The following is a 23,847-nucleotide window of genomic DNA, read 5'->3' as shown; positions in this document are numbered from 1 at the left end:
TGAAAGAAGAAGAAAAAATGGAAAATTAGTTTGAGGTATTTAGAATATATAAAAGAAAAAAAAGAAAAATAAAAGAAGATGAAACAACTTTCACTGTGTTCGTTTCTTATCGATGTAAAAAGAAATAGATAAAGAAAAAACATGATAAAGATTTGAAAAAAACACGGAGAGAAAAAGTAATATGATGTTTGAGAAAAACTACCAATTCTGTAAAGCAATTTTATCCGCGATCAGTATGCTGAAAGTAGCTTGTGCTCTGACCCTGTCTCTTGTCAATTTAGAAGAGATAAATACACGAGAAAGGAGAAAGAAAAATTAGCATGAAGCCTTTGAAGAGGAAAAATAAAAATTTAGTCCCATAAAATAAGTTGATTTCATTCAAAAAGCAAAATGCCGGAAACTTCATTACTGTTTTGCCGATCTGGAAAAATAGAAAAATGAAGGAAGCAGAGCTGCTAAAGATCTAATGTAAATTAAAATTATAGCCTGTGCGCAATTTTTTTTTTACTAAAACTTTAACGAGAGTTCGAATATCGATAGCTGAAGGTTGAAAATACTTATCTTTGACTGTGACGTCGCAAATCTCTGCTCTTGTTTTATTATTTTCAACCAGAACTAATCAGCAGTTTTTCATTAATATGAGTTTTTCATAATATGAGTTTTTCACTCATTCTATAATATTTACGGAGAATTTGAGGGAGATTCCTCGGTTACTTTTCTTTTCTGAAAGTGGAACACCATCGGAGATTTTCAAACGTGGAGGTGTAGTTGCGCATTTTTTATTTAATCAATGTATTTTGATGCGATTCTGGATGCAAAATAATGACCTGAAACAAACAAAAATAAAAAAAAAAGAATTATTAAAAGTCTAAAAGCATGAAAATAATTGGGAAATTAATGAATAATTGAATTGATTATTAATCAATTTTAACCTAGCAAATATGACCTTCTTCTAAAAATTCTGGGATTTTGATTTCGTTTATTTTTTTGACTAGGCGCTAAAAATTACTCAAGATTCAAGAATGCAAAAAAATGACCTAAAAGAAAAATAGCAATAATATAAGTCAAAAAGCATGAGAGCGATTGGACAATTCGACTACATTTTGCAATTTGGACCTATAAATTCTGGCTCATCTGAAAAAACACTTATGTGCATAGTGCACACTAATGGCACATACGTTGTTTTTAAACCGGGCTAGAATTTATAGTTCCATATTGCAAAATGCAGTCCAATTAATAAATACTTTGATTGATTACTTTTAAACTTTAACCAAACGAATGTTCACTTCTATTAAAAAATCTGCGATTTTGAGGGTTGATTCTCGTTTATTTTTTCAGAATAAGCGCTGAAAATTACTCAAGAATTCAAGAAAGTTTTCACAATCTAAGGGTTTTTTTGGTTGTGTAGATCTGTGCAAATTGCAGGAAAACAATGAAGGTGATTCGATGAACGCCATATTTTGTGTCAGAACGGCATGCGATTTATCGCATCAATTGGTTCCATTTTTTCAGCTACTCGTCATTTTTCTATATTTTGAGATTGCAATTCTGTCGTCAGGAGACTAAAGCACTCACTTACCAATTTTAACAAAGAAATTCAACGTAATAAAGGCGTGGTTTTTTTTGAGAGAAAACATCGCATTCGATACTGATATCGAAACTGCTTTCGAATGCGATATTTTCTCTCTAAAAAAAAAACCACGCCTTTATTACGTTGAATTTCTTTGTTAAAATTGGTAAGTGAGTACTTTAGTCTCCTGACAACAGAATTGCGATCTCAAAATTGGAGAAAAATGACAAGTACCTAAAAAAATGGAACTAATTGATGCGATATATCGCATGCCGTTCTGACACAAAATATGGCGTCCATCGAATCACCTTAATATACTGTTGATCCATAGAATTCGAATGAATTGGAATAAAATATTATTACTTTCCTTTTTCCTTTTTTATTTATTTACCTTCTTTTTTCCTTTATCTTTTTTCTGAGAATACGAGTACCTAAAACGATGATTAATAAAAATTTAAACCTGGTACGGCCGTAGTAATGATAAAATACTATAGAATATACCTAAAATTTATAATTTATAAGCGAAAAAATTTCAATTTGAAAAATGACTGCTTTATTTAACTTTGAAAAATAAAAATTAAAAATTTGAAAATTCAAAATTTGAAATTTGTAAATTAAAAATTTAAATTTGAAATGTTTAAATTGGAAAAATAAAAATTTGAAAAATAAAAAATTTAAAATTAAAACTATCAAAATTTCAAGTGTATAAAAATAGAAGGTATGAGTAAGCTATAAGGTTCACTTACATATTAGGAGCTTAATCCAAATTGAGTTACTACAAATGTTGGAATTCCGGTTGCTGACTGCAGTGTACCACTGAATCACTACCACTGAAACACTGAAGCACTGAATTACTGAAGCACTGAAGCACTGAAGCACTGAAGCACTGAACCACTAAACAACTAAGCCACTGAACCACTGACCCTCTGACCTGTTCACCCATGGAACTTCTTCGCTTTCTAAACTCACACTGATTGAACTTTAGGGAAGGGGTCTCCCTTTTGTAAGCTCGGTTGGTCTGTAGCCACCTCCAAAATTCCCACCCCCCTCTGCTGACCCCTCCTGCAATTAGGATGTAATTTAGAAACTATTTCCTCGTTGTCCTGTGGCGGGAAACCCGAATTTTACGGAACAAAAGGACAAAAATGCATCCCTTTTGTTCCATTGAGGTGGAGGGACCTCTTTATTGTAAACAGGATTTGAAAATCCCTGTTCTGTTCTTCGAGAAACTTCGAGACTACAAAACAATGAAAAAGGATTAAATTGTGTAAACAATAAGAAACGAAAAGAACGCTGTGAGGATGTATTTTTGGGGGAAGGGAGGGGTAAAAGTCCGTAAAAGTTCAAAACAAAAGAAAAATACTTAACCCAAAACCCTTTGGGGAGGGGCGAAAAAGAGAGGAAATTTCTAAATGAACTGTTCCAGAATGTTCCAGAAACAAGAGCGTCTATAATGTGATGATAATGGGGAAAAATTAATCAACGCAGAACTTTATTTTGCGTTCAAAACAACGTAGTTTTTTCTCCGTTCTCAAAATTGTCACGGAATCACCATGCGTGCACTGAAATAAGAAGCAACTTGCAACAGTTTTTGCTCTAAACTGGGAGGTGTGACTTGCAAAAAAGGTTAGGTAATTCCAATTGGACTTCATTTTGCAATTCGGAACTACAATATTTGTCTCATTTGTAAAAACTTTTGTGCATAGGGAAACTAATGGCACATTCGTTGTTCCTAAACTAAGCCAGAAATCGTAGTTCTCAATCGAAAAATGCAGTCCAATCGACTTTGATGTATATTCGATGCAAGCTAATTTTTTGCTTGGATATTCCGTAAGTCGCAAAAAAGTTAGGTAAATCCAATTATTGGACTTCATTTTGCAATTTGGAACAACAATTTCTGCATCATCCGCAAAAACACTTTTGTGCATAGGGAATCTAATGGCACATACGTTGTTCCTGTACAGAGCCAGAAATTTTAGTTCCTAATTGCAGAATGCAGTCCAATTCATCGCCCCGCATTGTGTCTCCGATGCAAGCTAATTTTTTGCTTGGATATTCCAAAACAAAAAAGGAAGATCAGGAAAGGAGGAAAAGGGAAGGAGGAGAGAAGGAGGATAGTCGCAAAAAAGTCAGGTAAATCCAATTGGACTCCATTTTGCAATTTGGAACAACAATTTCTGCATCATCCGTAAAAACACTTTTGTGCATAGGGAAACTAATGGCACATACGTTGTTCCTGAACAGAGCCAGAAATTGTAGTTCCTAATTGCAGAATGCAGTCCAATTGACCTTCTCGAATTTTGTCTCCGCATACAAGCTTTTTTTCCGCGGATGCTCTGAAAAAGTCCCAGAATATCATTTTGTTGTTGTTGAATTGTTAAATTTAATTTATTTTCGTTTTAGTACAGAGGTATACAAAGCTTAAAGACAAATAGTTTTTGTCTATACTAGCGTATTAAAATATCGTGGTTTATCCATTTCCGAGTAAGAGTTGCGCTAAAAATAATTATTCCAACAACCGTTCCTAATCAAATAACGCGCGTATCAAGAGTATTGAGTAGTTCTGAATGATGGGTAAATGAAAGGCTTCCATTAGTCTTTAAGTGCAAAAGTGATGATTGGATAATATGAGACATCGGCTATAATCCGATATACTTATAACTTGCAGAGGCATTCTTCTCTATGAAGAAAACCCCTCGGGACTTTTATAAATAGTTTCACTTGCGCCTTTGAGAGTGTGTTCCCATACTGTCACTTTAATTATCGATCACTTTACCTGAACTCGAAAATTTCCGTTGTTATCTCAGGGAGAAGAATCGGTGACTTGAGAGACAAAATCGTTATTTAGATCTTATGTATTGCAATTAAAAATATTACCGCATCTTCTTTCATTCGTTTTTTTTTAAAATACTAATATTGCACTCAGTGTTCGAAACTCACAGGCGCCAACGCGCCAAATGCGCCTAAAAAATCGGCCATGGCACCTAAAAAATGAAGGTACTGCGCCAACGTGGCCCCTAAAAATTGCTCCCGAAAAATCTTGATTTTCATAAGAAGTCACATAAAGAAAGAAAACAAATCTATTTGAATTAAAAAAAAAAAAAAACTCTATTTCTATTCTTCACAATTTCATTCTTAGTGCTTTTGTCTTACCCAAGTTACAGCTACTTACTAGTTCTGTTACGAAAACATCTTGCGTCTAACTAAATAAATATGCGTAAAATATAGGCAAAAAGTCAATTTGACCCTAAAAAATCTTCAATGGCGCCTAAAAATCGGGCTTGATGTGCCACATGGCTCCTGAAACTCAAAAGTGAGTTTCGAACACCGATTGCACTTCAATCGCAAACAAGTAATTGTTTGATCAAAAGGGTCAAATTCGAATCACACAATTAAACGCAGAAAACAAGAAGCGGCAGCTGAATACTTCACTTTAAAGCTGTATCCGCCCTCACTTTTGTTCTCTTCTCACGATTGTGCGCCTTCAATTTGAGCGCGATACCAGCCGCGCGCACTGGCGTTAAAATAGTGGTATCATACAAAATCCTCATCTCTCGCGGAAAACGGAGTATACCGAACCTCACAGTGGCGTGGCGTGAATTGCGATTTATCGATTGTTATGCCATCTAAACCTATGGTAAAGAATCGATTATTAAGGTTTTCGCTGCGAACACCCTGTTTATCGATCCTTTTACGTAGGTTTAAATGGCATAACAATCGATATATCGCAATTCATGCCACGCCACTGATTCCGTTGCGATGAAAAGGAAGATTGTAATGTTACGTTTTCCCTACTTTTGAATATTGTCGTTCTCAATTAATACGTATAAATATCCATTTCAAGTTACGCTAATAATCTTCATCGATATCCATCATTTTAAAGAGCTTCACAGAGACTATAAGTTTCGTTCAAGAATAGATTTATGTAATTACATTATCATTTTTTCGAAATAGAGGTCTATTCCTGACGACATTATTTGCACTATCTGCACTGCGAACTAACTTTTGTCTATCTAATCCCAGATTTCTAATCGATCCAAAGGTAATTAATACTTCCTAATAACCCCGCAGGTATGCTTCTAATATCCCTCGCTAAATAAACGTCATTCTGGCATGAGGTACCATAATTTCTGACCTATCCGTAAAAGCACTTATTTGCATAAAGAAACTAATGGCACATACGTTGTTTCTTAAATGAGCCGATAATTCTAGTTCCTTATTGCAAAATGTAGCCCAAATATCAGTTCTCTTTCCGTCACAGCTTCGAACAGTCACTTATCTCAGTCATTTTCTACTTATTCTACATTATTCGTTTGCCTGGATGGTCTCTGACACTTAGAACTGGCTATTAACTATGGGTTAGAACAACAAATCACTGGGCACAAAAACTTTATTATTACAAATTATCTCTTGAGTAAGTCAGTTAAAACTAAAAAGTTGAGTAAAGTCGATGAACCAGTCGCTATAGGCCACGCGGCGAGGAGCCCAGGACGGCTGTAACGGTGCGTAATGGGTACGGCGCGTCGAAACCCGCGTATAAAAATGGTCATAACTTCTATACCAATCGTTTCCCCGCCAAGTATGACATATCGATAGATGCGGAATCAGACGAGAAATCGATTGGACATATTTTTTTTAAAATCAAAAAATGGCTTTTTTGGGTATTTACGAACACGTAAAATTCGACGGATCAAAAATCCAAAAAAAGAGGTGAATCATAAGTTTAATGTTACGTTCTATCCAAAAACCATACATAAAACAAAAGTTCATAATTTTTAAAGAATTTTAGCGCAAACCGCAGATCAATAACTCAATTGGTTCAAAAGTTATCGAATTTTTAAGGTTGCAACTTGGCAACGCCGCCAAAGCGCGGGAAAATTTTTTTTGGACTTGAAATTATCAGAAACGGGGCCCTTTGTTATGGTAAAATAGCATACTAAAAAATGGAAGCAATCGGAGCTACGGGGGATTTGGCCGTTTTTGCATAAGGCTCTTTGTTGATTAAACACGAATAGATTGCAATTTGTCGGCGATTGCTAATTGCCTGCAACATATATACCTGAGAATTTTTGTGAAGAAATTAATGAGAAAAAAAATTACTGACTGAACAATCATAATCGCTGCCTGTGGAAATGTTAATTAAACGATACAAAAGCACTTTATAGATGGTGAAAGTGCAGAAATGCGAATCTCGGAAAACACGATTTTCCAGGAGAGTAAAAAAACTGTCTGCATTCCTCTTTATTGTCGGCAGAAGGTATTAACCTTCTACCCTTCTTATTCATAATTCTTGCGGATGGCAATAGTAAGATGTTTTTTCAAACTCCATCAGCAGTTTCAATAATTTCTCGAATTGTTAGAAAATACGGCAGAATTGCCGAGATTCGCGTTTTTGGCACTAAGAATCGACCCTTCATCAGTAGATTCGCATTTTTGCACTTGGTGTTTTAAACTTGTTGGTGGATTTGGATCATTTAAAGACGGAAAAAAGGGTTTCACACATAAATTTCCTTATCAGATAAGATTTAGTTGGTCATCGATGCTCCATTAATCCATGATTTACGCTTTCCTAATGGACCAGTGGACAAAGTACTTTTTCGTCCATTATGATTATTCACAGTTAATCAAAGAAAACTCATTTTATACGTGCGAAACTATTTAAATTCACGACCACTTTTGAGTGAGTTGCGATCTTGTAAACGGCGACTCTTTCAGTTTCACTTCAGAATACGATGACCGAACCAAGGGACTTAAAATACACAATCTGATCCAGCCGCCTGCGCTCTCTTCATTTAAAAAGGACGTAGGTACCAAAAACAATCTTAATATTATTTCAAAATAATATTCCTCAGCATTTTCCTAATATGCAACTCGATTTAAACACCCAAAATTATGAACTTTTTGGTCAACATCATTGTACAAGGCCACTCATAATGGATACAGAAGAGCGCCTTCAAATCAATCCGTAAACTTAATGTAAAATTCTGATACCACTATTCGTGCGTCACAGCAGTCATTTTGCATACCCGGCCATTTGAAGGCGTCTCGTTGATTTCAGGCAAACTGGTCAAAAACGAGTGTTTCTGGCCGTTTTTTGAGTTTTTCTCTGGATCGTCTCCCGCGGATAGCTCGAAGCGAGGGACTCGCGGAGCTTTCCGGACTCGAAAATCGCACTCAGCGGGTCAATTCCAAGCGAGCTTACTTGGTTTCTGCCCGATCAGCGAATTTTCGATTTTGATGCTAAAAATTTAGTCCATGTAACCCATGTCAATTTTTCTCGAGTTTGGACTGAGAAAAAAGGTTTGAAATTTCAGTCGCATCCTACGTAGTTGGAGGCGTAGAATCGATTCTGCACAGTCTTGGATCTCTGCGAGGCTTCTTGAGTCGAGAAACAGTCAGAAACAGGTAAAAAACGAGCTTTTCTGACCCCTTCTTGATTCTTTCTCTAGAGCAATTTTAAGCGGATAACTCGAAGCGTGTGGCTCGCGGAACTTTTCCGACAGGAAAATCTTATTCAGCGGGGCAATTCCAAGCGGGCTTACTTGGTTTCGCCCCGTTTGGCTAACTTTCAATTTTGACCCGAAATATTTCGTCTAACTTTCGATTTTGACGCTAAAAAATTTAGTCCATGTAACCCCTGTAGATTTTTCTCCATTTGGGACTGAGATAAAAATTTCGAGGTATCAGTAGCATCCTACGTAGTTGGAGGCGTAGAATCAATTTCGCACGATCTTGACTCTCGGCAAGGCTCCCTGAGCCGAAAAACATTCAGAAACTGGTCAAAAACGAGCATTTCTGACTCCTTTTTGAATCTTTCTCTGGAGCGTTTTCAGCGGATAGCTCGAAACGAGGGAGTCGCGGACCTTTTCCGACTCGAAAATCGCATTCAGCGGGTCAATTCCAAGTTATCTTACTTGGTGTCGGTCCGATTGGCGAACTCTTGATTTTGTCGAGCCGAGAACCAGTCAAAAACAGGTAAAAAACGAGCTTTTCTGACCAATTTTTGACTCTTTGTCTAGAGCGTTTTCAGCGGACAGCCCGAAGCGAGGGACTCCCGGAGCTTTTCAGACTGAAGAATCGCACTTAGCGGGTCAATTCCAAGCGAGCTTCCTTGGTTTCAGGCTGATCGGCGAACTTTCGATTTCGACCCCGAAAATTTAGTCCGTGGTTCGTACCTCAGTAGATATTTCTCGATTTGGGACTGAGAAAAAAATTTCGAGATTCCGGTCGCATCCTATAGAGTTGGAGGCGTAGAATCGATTCCGCACAGTCTTGGCTCTCTGCGAAGCTTCCTGAGCCAAAGAACAGTCAAAAAGTGGTCAAAAACGAGCTTTTCTAACCACTTTTTGCCTGTTTCTCGGGAGCGTTTTGAGCGGATAGCTTAAAGCGAGGGACACGCGGAGCTTTTCCGACTCGAAAATCGAACTCAGCGGGTCAATTCCAAGCGAGCTCAGATCCAAAGGAGTAAACGTCACGAGATAATCGATCGGCTTGGAGGACAAGGCGCACATGGCGCACAAGTGCAGTTTCTGCTATTTCAAGAAATACGTGTTAGAAGTTTCGAAATTCTACATGGATCCTTATGGCGGAATAAAAGTTCAAACTGACATTTTGATGCTTAAAAATTGGAATTTGGGAGCGAATTTTTTACGGAATATGCATCAAGACTAGTTTTACTTGGAATTAAAACTGGCGTTACATGGACTAAATTTTTAGCGTCAGTATCGAAAGTTCGCCGATCGAGCCGAAAGCAAGTTAGGCCGCTTGGAAATGACCCGCTGAGTGGGATTTTCCAGTCAAAGTAGCTCCGCGAGTCCCGCGCTTTGAGCTATCCGCTGAACACGCTCCAGAGAAGGAGTCTAAAATTGGTCTGAAAAGCTCGTGTTTGACCAGCTTTTGACTGTTTTTCGGCTCAGGAAGTCTCCCCGAGATTCGGGACCGTACGGAATCGATTCTACGCCTCCAACTACGTAGAAAGCGACTGAAATCTCGAGATTTTTCGCACCGTCCAAAATCGAGGAAAATCGACAGGGGTTACATAGACTAAATTTTTAGCGTCAAAATCGAAAGTTCATCAATACGGCCGAAACCAAGCAAATTTGCTTCTAATTGACCCACTGCGTGCGATTTTCCAGTCGGAAAAGCTCCGCGAGTCCCTCGCTTCGAGCTATCCGCTGAAAACGCTCCAGAGAAAGAGTCAAAAGTTCGTCTGAAAAGCTCGTTGTTGACCAGTTTTTGACTGTTTCTAGGCTCAGGAAGTCTTGCCGAGAGTCGAGACCGTGCGGAATCGATTCTACGCCTACAAATTATTAGGATGCAACTTAAATCTCGGATTTTTTTTCAGAGTCCAAAATCTAGGAAAATCAACAGGCGTTACATGGACTAAATTAGCGACAAAATCGAAATTTCGCCGATCGAGCCGAAAGCAAGTTAGGCCGCTTGGAAATGACCCGCTGAGTGCGATTTTCCAGTCGGCAAAGCTCCGCGAGTCCCGCGCTTCGAGCTATCCGCTGAAAACGCTCTACTTAATTTTTAGCGTCAAAATCGAAAGTTCGCCGAACGAGCCGAAAGCAAGATTGGCCGCTTGGAATTGACCCGCTGAGTGCGATTTTCCAGTCGGAAATGCTCCGCAAGTCCCTCGCTTCGAGCTATCCGCTGAAAACGCTCCAGAGAAAGAGTCAAAAATTGGTCTGAAAAACTCGTTTTTGACCAGTTTTTGACAGTCTCTCGGCTCAGGAAGTCTCGCCAAGAGTCGGGACCGTGCGGAATCGAATCTACGCCTCCAAATACGTAGGATGGACAGGATTGGACAGGATCCTTTTTTCGAAATACGCGATTTGAGATTTTCATAGTAAATGCAACTTTTCCACTGATTTTGATCCGATTTTTTATTTATTTGTACATTGAATTGGTGTTGATCGGTTTACGTTTTCATTTTTCGTTCGATTCATGTCGATCATACATACCCTCTCGTTACACGCACACTTCCTTTCATACCCTTTTTTTTTAACTGAAAAATTCGTCTTCAGCTGCGTCTGCGGCAATTAGTGTTACGAATATGTTGTGCGTGCTGGTTTCAGGTCATTACACACACGGATCTCTGAAGGCGTTTTATGTGCGAGAGCAATTCGCCTTCAGCTGCGTCCATGTAACCTACGTAATGCGGGATGTCGTCCATGTAACCCATGTCAATTTTTCTCGAGTTTGGACTTAGAAAAAATGTTTGAATTTTCAGTCGCATCCTACGTAGTTGGAGGCGTAGAAGCGATTCCGCACGGTCCCGACTCTCGGCGAAGTCAGGTATAAATCAGACAAACCAAAATTGGAAAAAATCGAAATCAGGATTCGTACAAGTATTTATTAAATAACAAAAAGGAAAGAGAAAAAAATAGTAACTTCAACAAGTTTCAACGAATACTTACTGATAAATATTGATAAGGAAACAACTCGCAGAGCCGGCTGAGTTTCCAGCATACAAAGTTTAATTCAGGTTGATTCATGTATTTGAGTTAAAATGATATTATTAGTCTCACTCAAAAGGATAAATTTGATTATTATCTTACATTAAGTGTAACTGTTTACATAAAAAAAAATAAAATAAAATATTACTACTACATAGTGAAAAAACAATGAGGACAATGTGTACTAAAAAAATGTGATGGGCGAATACAGATAGGCTGAATGTTGGTATGTTTTTATGGATACAAATGTTCATTTTCATGCGATCTTTCACCAGGCAAGGGATGTTATAACGATGGGAGGTTTGATTAGGCTATTTGAAGACTGACGGTTTAATATGTATCTCTTGTTAACAAGCACCTTACTTTATTGAATCAGAAATTATTTAACACACAATCGAATCAAAGTATAAAATGATACAAGCTAGAAATTACATAAAAACGATTCTCAGGACCAAATACTATGCAGGTCCTGAAACTGATATTTAAAAAAACAAACAAATGTTATTTGCACCACTTTGTTCAATGTAAAGGCTCCGGAAAGAAAATTTATAGCTTACAAGATAATTAAGTAATAAGGCCAGAAACAGTACGGAAATGCTCTTTCAAGGCAAGTAAAGACATTGATACAATGCAACTTTACCGACTTAAAAACTTCTATCCCTAACAAAAAAGATATTAATCAGAGCACCGATGGCAATCTCAAAAAATTTCCATTGCGTATGTTAATAATTAATAAAAATCACAAATAGAGAAAATATGTAGCTCAAGTAAGAAACAAATATAAAAACTGAATGCTTGCAAAATTTATCGAACAGAAAAGTTCTGTTAATTTTAGATGGAGTTAAAGAACAAAAATAAATAACAAAAAAAAACAAAATTTTGATTTTGAATCAGTATACATTGACGATAAATGATGAAAATGCCACAGCAATTTCAGACCATTTTTTTTTACTTTATTTAATCATGTTATGCTTTATTTATTTTCTATTAATGAGAGAAATGAGTGGCTCGGAAGAAATCTACCCAAGCTATCTCAGATATGTGAAACAAAAGATATTTTCCACAAAGAATGGAGTAATGAAATCTCAAGTGTAATTAAAAAAGTTTCAAGAGCCACTTATCTGCGGAAATGCAAAAAGCGCCAGCTTTTTCAACCTTCCCTCGTAATATTTTTTTCCAGAGGTTAATGAAAGCAGGTGATTTTTTTAAATGAAAATATTTCCACTTTTTTCAGAAAAATTCAAATTTTATGGAGAAGAAAATTCACTTAACATCCTTACCGTTCTTGAAAAACTATTGTAGCTGTAAATAATATAATTGATTTTTTTTTTTTTTTTTTCTCTGCAAAGAAGAAATGACAATATTTGGAACATCAGTTCTCTGCACAAACCCTCTTAGAAATTCATTAAAGAATTTAAAACGGCAAAAGACAAAAAAACTTGTTTAAAAATTCCCATTACTAACAATGAGCGGCTGAATCATTCGCAGGAAAACTCCAGTAAATGCGTAAAAAAGTTCGTACCTGAATAAAAGATTTGCTAAAAAGTACAGTAAAATGAAAAACATACAATATTTAAAATACAATACAATTTACAAATTTATACAAAGGACAATAAATTAATGTAGACTCGAGAATTTACAAAACTAATAGTTCATGTCTATAGAAATATGAATTCTTTATCTTAAAATTGAGGATAATTCACATTCATTGTAAAAGATGGTCTCTGGACTTATGTCTAATTAATTATTAACAATCAATGACACTGAAGAGGTAGTCAAACTAGGCAAAAGATGACGGTGGGGATGACGACTCTTTCGCGGAGGCTGAAGAGTTGGTTATTTTCAAGGGAGAAACTTCCTCCGATCGTGAGAAATTAGACCTGCAAAATGAGTAGAATAACTTGCTGTAATGGATTGGCAAGTGAAAAGTAGAACTAGTAAACTAAACTCAATTACTTACAAGGTAAAAAATATTGTTTTTTTTTCTATATTTTTTATTTTTATTTTCTTTGTTCAGTTTGAATTTTTTTGCATATTTCGCCAAAGCCTTCAGTGCATGCAAAATCAATCCAATATACTTGCGGTAGAAAATAATACTGTCTCCAGTGTCCTACAAATGACATTTAATGGGAAAGAAAACTAAAAAATTGCGACTTACTCTGATTCTCTTTAAAGAGGTAGGACATATAAAGTTAGATAAGGGAAAACTGAATGAAATTTTAATAAAAAAAGGAAATTTTAGCCGGAGAATTTTGTGAACTAAAATCTTTTTCCCCATTAAATCATAATTTCGCCTGAAAATTTTTGAAAATTTAGTGAGGAAGGTAAATAGGGCGAATGTAAAAATTTGCTAGCGAGCTTGAAAAAATAGATCGATGCGACCGTCTCTCTCAATCTCTGCTTCTTTGCTAACTGCATTTTAGTTTGGAAACCTATCAGAACATTGAAATTTGAAATGACAGAATGTTTATGACTGAAAACTTTGGGTACAGTTCTTCCTTACCTGATAACAGAGCTCCTGTCTGCCGATCCACTATTATGATTGGTAAGGAAACTTTCAAACGATTCATCAGAACTAGCAGAATTATCACTGTTAACAAAGAAAGAGGAAAAAATAATTAGGAATGGCAGTAAAGAAGTCTGCTGTTTTTCAAAACTTCTGCAGGAGATAAACTTTCAGTATCTTAAAAAGATGGCTGCCATATCAGACTGTGCTTCTATTTTTCCAGGAAAAACTTAATCTCCCGGAAAACTGGAGGGTGATGGAAAATAATAGAGGACATTTTCAGATACAGAGGCTCAAAATATATAAGAATTACCCTTTCTCAGACCCAGGAGATTTTGGTCATTTTATTTTGTTAAACTGTGATGAGGGGCAGCGGTGACTGATCCCACCCTGCTGCGGAAACGAGAGGAAATAGCGGCAAGCTGACACTTGAACAAAACTGCCATGCTAAGGAAGAACGCCGTACAAGCCATGGGGCGTTGCCAAATTTTCTTCGACAAATCACGAAATTTCAGGATTTACGAGTATTTCTTTTCTAATTTTTCAGAAGATTTCCTTCGTAATTGATCCAATTAATTATGTTGACCAGTTTTCCAAGGTAAAAAATAAAGTATGACAAGAAGTCTACAACATCGCATACAAAGGTACATGGCTTCGCACTTTTGCCATCAAAATAAAGAGAAAACTTACCTATCTGTCGCAGAGTCATCATCTTCATCATCCTGATCTAACTCGCCTTGAATTGCCAGCTGGAGGTCTTCGATCCTTTGCAACGCCAAACGCAGATCAGTCTTTGCTGCCGAGGTTTCTGCTTCTGACTCCTCAAGTCTCTTTTCCAGCTCCTTCCGTTTGACCGTCTCACTGTTCTCTCGAGACTCGTGCTGACTCAATTGCTCTTTCAAGTCCCTGATGTTCCTCTGTAGTTTTCGGACTAGATCCTGTGCTGCGGCCTCTCGGCCTTTAGCGATGTCTGTATCACTTTGAAGTCTTTCTACCGTTTCTTTCAGTCTGCTAATTTGTACCTGCATGTGAACAAAATTTCAATTAAATGAGGAATGTAAGTATAAAATTTGATTATACATTAACAACAATGCAACAACAATGACAAGGGTTGGAGTGGTAAAGATTTGTTTCATCACAATCCTTAGGCTGCTCTTGGTGAAAAATAATCCTAGGACCTTATTAGAAGATAAGATTTAATACATCTCGTAAAATTAAGAAGAAGAGTACAAACAAGAATACAACAAGTAACATAATACAAAGAGGCCTGCTAAATTACTAACTTGAGGGGTGATTAGAAATACTTTGCATTGACGGAGATTTTTTACGCGCTAAGTCCTATAAAAAAATCACAATGTAATTTTCTTCTCCCTTCTTCTCTAACATATTCCTGAAAATTTTCTGACATTTCTCGGCATCCCTTGAATGAGGCAACCCTGATGATACAAGACGATGATTAATTTCAGCCTCACAAACAAAAGCAGGTATATCGGCCAAATTTGCTGTTATTTATGCTTGAATCTTAGATAATAATCTACTCCTTCTCAGATGTGATGGATTAATTCGACAATTTAAGATTTTATTTATTGAGAGGAAATTTACCTCCATCCTGGAACGTGTAGTTTGTTCTAATTCTAATTTGGATTCCAGTTCTTTGCACTTGAGCTCAAGCCGCTTGACAGTCAGCGAAGAGACGGGGTCATTCATTGATCCTACGTTTTCTAATCGTGATGTCATCTCGTTCAACTGCTCCTTCAGCGATTGACGTTCAGTTTCAAGCTCTACAATTTTTCCAACTTGTTCTCGCAACTGACTCTGTTCACTCGAGAGCTGTTGCACAGTTGCTCTGTATTTCTTTAAAACCTAAACAAAAGTAAAACAGAAAAACATTAGAAAAAATGTATGGAAATTCGCCGACCATACTCTTTGCTACTGTGTATCTGTAATGTTTTCAAGAGGTTTTTAAATTCCTCGTTTAACAATGGGTAAAATTCATTAATTCCTTGAAATGCATAAATTTTGGGATTGAAAAGGTATGCTTGAACTGTTCTAACAGACTTAATACAGATACATTATGAGTAGGTAGTTTTTTTTGCTGATCTGCAATAATTTGTTGGTTTATGTCACCGAAAAAAACAATAAGAACTCTTTAAATGCGGTATGATACAAAAACAAAGGATAACCAATTGCTAAACTTCCAGAGAGAGGATTTTGGATCCAGAGAATATATAAATTCAATTAACAAAAAAAGAATAAAAAAAATTTCAAGATGCACAAAAGTATGAAATTTTTAATTTAAATACCTAGTTAAGAAAGAAAAAAAAAATTAGATCAACTAATTATCCTATGATCTTTTATAGGCTAATTTAATTTCTGTATATTTGTCTTTATTATTTTCAATAAAAAAAAAAAAAAAAGCTTCCGGGAAAGCAAGGTTTTTTTTTTCAACCTCTTCTGACTCGTGGCAGAGGTCTAGGCAATGGGACATTCAAATCAAATGTATTTGAGATTTGAAGAGTCATGAGGTTTGAACTTCTAAAAGAATCTTCGAACTTAAGAAAAATTTGAAAATAAAGAAATATTTTATGGAAAAATATAAAATAGTTAGTGGCGGATTTCTCAGAGCTTTATGTAGAGCTGTCAAAGGTTTAACTTACTTCTGCTAATTCTTCTTCATTTTCATCTAACTGAGTTTGAAGTTGCGACCTCTCGCGAGAAATAACTGCGGATTTTTCTTCCGCTTCGTTTTTGGCTCTGGTTGCTTCCTCAAGGGCGAGCTGAACTTCCAAGAGATCGGCTTCTGCAGTCTGGCGAGCTTTGATGGCAAGGTTCCGTGCACACTCAGCATCTTCCAGCTGGAATTGAGAAACGGAAAATGCATTTTAGGAGTTCATACAGAGGCAAATCTTCAAGAAAACTGAGGCAAGAATAATATGGAATTTAGTAAATATTACATACAATAAGAATAGTAGTATTTCATGATAAAACGACAAATGAATTCATTTTTTATACATTTTTATTCCTTTTACTTATGATAATCAAAATTGTGGCACCTTGAGGCGAAGGGAGTAAAGTCCATTTTGCTGATGACCCTTGGATTCTGTAGGGAATACTAAGAGGTGTCTACTAAAATTAAATTATGGATTTTCCTGACTTTCTCTGATATTTTAAATGAAATTTCCTGATTTTTGGCACTAATAAATTGACATTTGTTTAATTTTACAAATCAACATATTTGATGCATTGAATTAAATGTTTCTTTTTAGCAGGTACTAAACTGCATGTAGTTGAAAAACGCTTAATGCACTTAGGATTCCTGGATCCGTCTAATTTTCCTCATTCTTCCTCAAAAAAACGAATTTCCACATATGATCCAGTTCTTACCGACTGTGAATACCCTGTAATAGTGTTGTTGGGCTCATCTGGAAAAAGGACTTTGTTACTTGTGCCTCAAGATACATCAATCCTCAGAACTCAACTTCAGTTTGACATTTTTGTGCCAAAATAATGAAAATATCCTTGAGCAAGGTAAGCCCCCCCCCCCCCCCGTTTGATAACAATTTTATTATTCGATTTATAATTTTGATACATAATCGGACAGCAATTATGTCCAAAATTCAATAAAGGTGCACCATTATATATTATTGTTGTGCAGGTAATTATTACATAGGTACAAATATATATTCTTATAACGAGGTATGGTATACTAACCTCATATTACATTTTTTCAACGGCCAAGTTCGTTCTTTGGTAGGAGGTCACAATTACAGAAAACAAGATCTAAAAAAATATTACGATCTTTAAAACGTTATTTGCAAAGAAATTACCTGATTCCGGAGCTGTCGCAAGATGGTTTTGTTCGGAGTGTCTGCTTTGGCTTGCTGTAGCATAATCTGCGCATCTTGTAGCAAAGCTTTGGTTCGTTTCAGATCCCTCCGGAGCCTATTCAACTGCTCTTGATCGCTAGTCCTATTCACACGTTCTCTATCTTCTAAATCGTTCAGTCGTCTTTCTAGCTCATGTCGCTCCCGAAGAAGAAGAGTCCTTTCTTCATGTTCACTCTCTAACTGGCATTCTAGAGCTAAAAAATAAACATTAGCGAAAATTATATAATAAGCACTAAAGTCGACATCAACACAGCAAAAGCTTTTATTGATAAAATAATTTACATCCTTAGTGTTGAATTCAGAAAATTTCATGGAGAAGAATTTGTGAAAAATAGTCTGTTAGAACGGTTTTTTCTTATATCATCTGAGTTCAAACCAGTGTAAAAACCAGATCAGTTTATATCTTTGATAATTGATTATTATTCCAAAGTACGAAATGATTTAGAAAAATACAATTTTCATTAACTAAATTAGCACAATGATCAATCGGAATGGAAGACATATGGATGGAAAAGCATGTAGGAATGTGGTAAGTTCAAATATCACATACATATGAAGAGATTTTTTAAGAGGAAAAAAGAGGACATTCCAACATGAATATGTTGGAAAAGCGGCAGTTGTTCGGCACGAACAACTGAAATGTTGGAGACATACTAATTTCATATCTTTGCTATTTGTATCAATTGGTACTTTTTGCCTAATTTAGGAAAACATATTAATCATGAATGTTGAATGTAAATTAACTTCATTGAAACAAGATAATAACATCATTAATTTGGGTAAACATGTGGCTGCTTGCATGAAGGAAGTATATTCTAGTACTTTTGTTTAACATATTAACTCACAAGGAAATGTTCGTACATTATTTAACTAGTATTAATAATTTTCAATTATTTTTTTGATGATTTGTCTTAAGCATTCAATACAATCAATCGGTACAATCACTAAAAAATTCTCCCTTGTGGGACTCGAACCCCTGCCTCGATATTTAGATCTCATGCATGCACACGAGCAGTGGTTCAGGCGACTGAGCTATTGCAGCTTACATTAATGGGGTGAGAAATCAAGATTATTGGACTACTAGACAGACTTGTGTTTGGAGGGTGGAGCTTGGCTCCAGCTCCCCAGATCAGCAGAATAATGACAGAGGATGTAAGCGCATTTCTGCATAAGCCATAGTTAGCACATGCTTTTATGTGTCTCGAGGTTCATCCCAGCATGCAGTTACTGCTGTTTCGCAATCATGGCAGTTGAGTTGCCTTTTCATGAACTAAATCAATTAATCGTTCAAAATGAAATTCTGATTTTGGCTTCTGTGGCCGTAATGGGTCCTTCAGAGCAATTTTCCATGTTGTACAATGCTCATTATTTTTTTATTTGTATTTTCAGAATTTGAAGTGGGATAATGGTGGCCCCTCAAGAGCCACCTTACGTTCGAGCGCTTTTGATCGAAGAAGGACTTACATCAAAGATGCTCATTGGCTACAAAGTTGCTACAAACTGAATTTAAGCTTCTAAATTTAAGTCGTTTGAGCGCAGAAAAGTTTTCTTGAAGTTTCCGCCAAATGAAATAATACCGTTTTGACGAGGAAATGTTCTCAAGGGTTTTCCCTGAAAAGCCGATTTGGTTTTTTGGTGAATGACCATGAGGGTTTGACAGTATAAAGATTCAAACACGAAAAATCGGATCCAATGGAAGAAACAATTTGGACCGCTAGCGTTGGTTTAGTGGTGTGCAGTACTATGTTACATCTGAGTAATTTTAAAAAGCGAGCCCAACTGGTAAGCTTAAAATTATTATTATACCATATATTTAGAGGAGGCAAAGAATATGACTAACTCCGAAGTTAGGATAAATATGCTACTAAAAGACCAATCATTTTTTTTGAGGTACACTGAGTGCAATCTAATATAATATCAACCTCTCAGGAAAAGTTAGATCTAGTAAGCAATAACTGTTCAACTGTCGAAAAAGCCCAAAATAAAGGTCAATTATTCCAATTATAATTTCCCCAAAAACTTATCTGAGTTCAGGGCTTTCTCTTTTATCTGTCATAGCCGGGCAGCACATAACTTCTCTTTGCTGAAGAGATGTAATGATGTAAGATGTAAATGCTAAAGATGATACGTGAATCCACTTCTTTTCGAAACCAATTATCATCAACTGGGTCCATTTGTGGAAAGAGGCCTGCTATGATACTTCTGACAGGGTGCAAAAGTTACTGGTGTGCACGACTAACCTTTAACTTTTTTCACAGCACTACATCTAGCATCTTCTATTTCATCGTCTTTCTGCATCAATTCTCTTCGGTGTTCCTTCCTCATTTGTTCTAAACTCATCTCTAACTTTAATTTGGCTTGCTCTAACATTTGTACTTGGCCTGCTAAGTCGTCCAGCTCTTCCTCCTAAAAACAAAAAATTTACCTCATCCGTCAATAGCTGTGGAATTTTATCTCGGCCATTAAAAATTATGAAAAAAAGGTTAGCCTTCCCTTTGAAGGAAACATTTCAAAAGTTTTAAAGTAAATCTATAAAATCTATTTCTTGTTGTAATTTTCTTTCATTTAACAAATTTTAATTCAAAGTATCGTAACTACTACAAGAACTATGGTACAGTTTATCATTACATGTCATTCAATAATACTCACTTTTTTCTTTTTCGCCCGATTATTGGTGAAAAGGAAAAAAGAGAGAAAAGAAAAAGAAAAAAAGTGAGTATTATCTGATACAACCCGATAAAGGAGGAAAAAGAAACATAACATGTCATTCAAGTTAATTTCTAAATTTTTATTGATTTCCTGTTTCATTTTTTGGTTTTCCAGTCCATAAAGAGGCATTCTGTTCACTTAGCCTTGCGCACTCCCTCCCCATCCCCTCTCAAAGAAAAAAGAAAACATAAATTACATTTAAGTTTACCACTTTCAAAACTGATAGTAAAACAATTCAATAAATGCGACTGTTTGAAAGTTTAAAATCATCGAATCCTAAAGAATGATCATCAGTCATTCCTAAAAAAGGTAGCTCACAAGAAAGGAAAATATGAGGAAGGATCATAATCTAACCTGGTCTTTGATTTTATTGTCTAGCTGATGTTTAGATTTCTTTAAATTTGCTACTTCTTCTTCCGTGCTTCCATTGAACATTAATTCTTCTAGCTCTCGATTTAAATTGACTAATTTTTGTTCCTTCAGTTCTAGTTCTAGTTTCACAGCCTGCAAAAAAATATGAATTATAAAACATTGAAACAATTTAAATTAATCACAAAGACAACAATAAAAGGAAATCCTGTAAAAGAGAATAAAAGGAATTAATCCTACACATGAAATTTTTTTATAAAAATAAAAATAGTCGCTAATTTATCTGTCTACAATGAGCTTTCAGTCAATTTCAGGGCCTAAAAGAAAGGTTTCAGACCAAATTTTCTTTCAATAACACAGAAAAAAACGAGCAACTATTTGCGCTCTATCTTTCCATTACACAGAGCACTATCTTAGACTCTACAGTATTACAACAACCGATCAGAAAATTTTATGTCCGTGTCTATACAAACAAATAGGGTGCAATGGTTAAATTTTGAAATTACTCAGAGAATAATTTGCTTCCATATTAAATGCAACAAAAGACTCATTCGGCATGTTTCTTACAAAACACTTGCTGCAGGTAGCTAACTCACAAAAATATGCATTTCATACAATATGAAATTTTAGCTGAATGCAATATGTAATTATAAACTGCTCACTTTTAGGGTATGATATTTTAAACACAAACATTTGGTCCAGAAATGTTCACATAATAACTGCTCAGTCACATGAGAAAATGAACTGGATGAACTCAGAGGCGGATCCAGCAATTTGGCAACACCGGATTTCCTCCATTTAAACCTATGCTAAATAATCGACTCTTGTCGGAGCACCTGGCCCCCCTGAGAATCGATACATTTCCATAGGTTTAAATGGAGGAAATCTGGTGTTGCCAAATTGCTGGATCCGCCAATAGATGAACTTCAATTTGAAAGCAAAGAAAAGTAGCTCAAATTACAAGCATAAAGCTAATATTGATGTAAAATTCTGTAAAGAATAGCAAATCCAACTGAATCTGTGAGAACAAAAACTTTCAACTCAGAAACTTAAAAATTCCCAAATTTCATTGAAGATACCCAATTTTCAGTACAGCCATTAAAGATGGCATATCAATGTCAACTTGGGTCTTAAGATGTTCCAATGTAATTGTTCAAGCTTTTTCCAAAATGCTTTTTCTAAAACCATGTCCTTTGTCTACTGAGCAGTTTCTTGTGTCTCGTTAACATTATCACTTTCCTAAGTTAATGTGTTATCATTCTCACTGATTCAATTATTTTTGGCAGAGAAGAAATGTTCTGCATCTGGTTCTAAAATCTTGTATTTTTGGAATGTTTCCAAAAAAGCAAATAAAAGTACGTACAGAAGAGTTGTAATTAAAATGGCTAAAATGAATGTAAATCTTTAAAACTCACACTTAATGTTTGCTCCATTGAATACTTTTCGCTGACAGCAATCTCTCGCTCCCGAGAAGAACGCTCTTTCTGCTGCCGCTCTTGCCTTAACTCGTCTTGCAACATTTGTAATTCGGCGTCAAACCTGAAATTAAGGTAACACTTCTATCAGTTTAAAAATTATCAATCGATATTTATTAAATTTTCATCAAATAATATGTAATTAAGTTCCATGGCACAAACATAGTGTCTTGATGATCAGGGCTGTGCTCTAAATTTGTGCGAAGTTCCAAAGATTTGGAATTTCAATAAAACTGCTGCTACCCTGACTCATTCACTTAAAAAAAAGAGATTTTACAATAGGTGATCAAAATTTGACGGTGAAATTGCAAAAATGCGTATCTCAGATACAGTGTTTCAACATGACCACTCCTTCACCATTTCATAAAAGGTAACTGAATAATATCATGACTCGAAATTTTCAGAATATTTTCTCCTGGAAAAGATAAATCACTGAAATTTTCAAGAAATGACATTTGTAGTTTTTCATAAAAAAAAATCAAGTATTATACCTACAAAGTTTGCATTGCCGCACACCGAGATACGCATTCCTGCACTTTCATCATGAAATTACCTTTAAATTAAAATTATGATTTCAAAAGTTAGGCCTCTCATATCAAAACGTACAATCTCCGTTTCTAGGCCAAATTGAGTTAGGAATGGATTCTGCCTCAGTTTTAAGAGGGGAATCCGAATCTGGATTTATTTCGGTGCAAAAAGAACTATAGGGACATTCCACGCCTAGGTAGTCCGGGGGGTATTTTTTTTTCCCCCTCCAAATGACCCAACGATATTTATTTTTGGACTCCTTAATACTCCTAGTTTTTGGAAATATATGTGGTTTACCTCCGTTTTGTTTTTTTTCTCGCAATTTTTACGTGTTTTGTAACCCCGTTGCTTAACTTCATCCTACTGTAAAAAGAGTGACAGTTTGGTAGCAATGTTTTCTGGTGTTACCGCCAAAACCAAGTTTCAGGTTATGCTTGCAGTTGTCAAGAAACTGATTCAATGTGCTTCTGCAAAGTTTCAATTTTTAAAAGTAATTACTGTATATTATATGTAACTTTTAAAACTTAGTGTACCGACTGTCACACCCGTTACGCAAAACATGGGTTTTTTAATGTAACTATTTTAATTCATGTCATTTTGAGATGCCAATTTTTTCCGTACGTCTTCAAGTCAAGTGCAGCTTTGGAATATTTTTTCCAAATTTTTATTTCAACAATTGATGGGCAAAAATGCGTAACGGGTGTGACACGTTACGGGTGTGACCAATGAGAAGAGGCTTCTATTATGCAGATGTTGCCTCACTTCTCACAATTTTCTCTATGGTTATCACAAAAAATACACTCATATGCATAATTAGAGGTTATGTATACATCTAATAAGAGAGAGATAGCCAACTTTTTTGTCATATTTCAGTATTTAAAGTGAATACACCTTATCTCAAAAGGACTTCAAATAGAACTCGTTGAACTCTCTCCGATTTGATTGAAATATTTTCACTTTATTATAGGCCCAGACATACCGTGCCAGGGTTTTTTATCTGGTTAATTTGAGCCATGCGAGGTCCAGGACCGCGGGGACGAAAGGCGAATCCTGGGTTACCCGAAGAAAAGCCCTGGGACGGTAGGTGTGGGCCACCCTGTAGAAAAATGTAGTTTTGTCATGTTCTACATTAAAATGCGCCATATTGCTGATTGATTTACTGCTTAGGATTGCCTACAATAAGAGTATGAGAAGAAAAGTAAGTTTTTTAACTTTTTAACTCTCTCAGAAATGATGGACCTCAGAGACACAATTTGTCACACCCGTTACGTCACACCCGTGACGCAAACGGTAGGTCTGGGCCACCTTGTAGAAAAATGTAGTTTTGGCATGTTCTACATTA

The 23,847-nt window shown here is 35.9% G+C and overlaps 1 protein-coding gene across 5 annotated transcripts in view; it reads right to left on the bottom strand.

The window, feature by feature from the left end:
- Window positions 1-10,908: 10,908 nt before the first annotated feature.
- The window catches only part of Mhcl (Myosin heavy chain-like), a 276,806-nt gene continuing 263,867 nt past the window's right edge, over window positions 10,909-23,847 (bottom strand). For all 5 annotated transcript variants that reach the window (XM_072301636.1, XM_019046689.2, XM_019046691.2 and 2 more), the window contains 9 exons: window positions 21,918-22,041; window positions 20,488-20,637; window positions 19,665-19,830; window positions 17,365-17,618; window positions 16,195-16,392; window positions 15,140-15,400; window positions 14,228-14,559; window positions 13,535-13,621; window positions 10,909-12,911 (listed from right to left, as the gene is read on the bottom strand). In XM_072301636.1, the coding sequence (XP_072157737.1) occupies window positions 12,812-12,911; window positions 13,535-13,621; window positions 14,228-14,559; window positions 15,140-15,400; window positions 16,195-16,392; window positions 17,365-17,618; window positions 19,665-19,830; window positions 20,488-20,637; window positions 21,918-22,041 (1,672 nt within the window). In that variant the 3' untranslated portion in view covers window positions 10,909-12,811. The remainder of the gene's footprint in view (window positions 12,912-13,534; window positions 13,622-14,227; window positions 14,560-15,139; window positions 15,401-16,194; window positions 16,393-17,364; window positions 17,619-19,664; window positions 19,831-20,487; window positions 20,638-21,917; window positions 22,042-23,847) is intronic.

The sequence above is a fragment of the Bemisia tabaci genome, chromosome 6 (assembly GCF_918797505.1).
Source record: "Bemisia tabaci chromosome 6, PGI_BMITA_v3".
Classification (NCBI taxonomy): domain Eukaryota; kingdom Metazoa; phylum Arthropoda; class Insecta; order Hemiptera; family Aleyrodidae; genus Bemisia; species Bemisia tabaci.
This window is presented reverse-complemented; position numbering and strand designations above follow the sequence as displayed.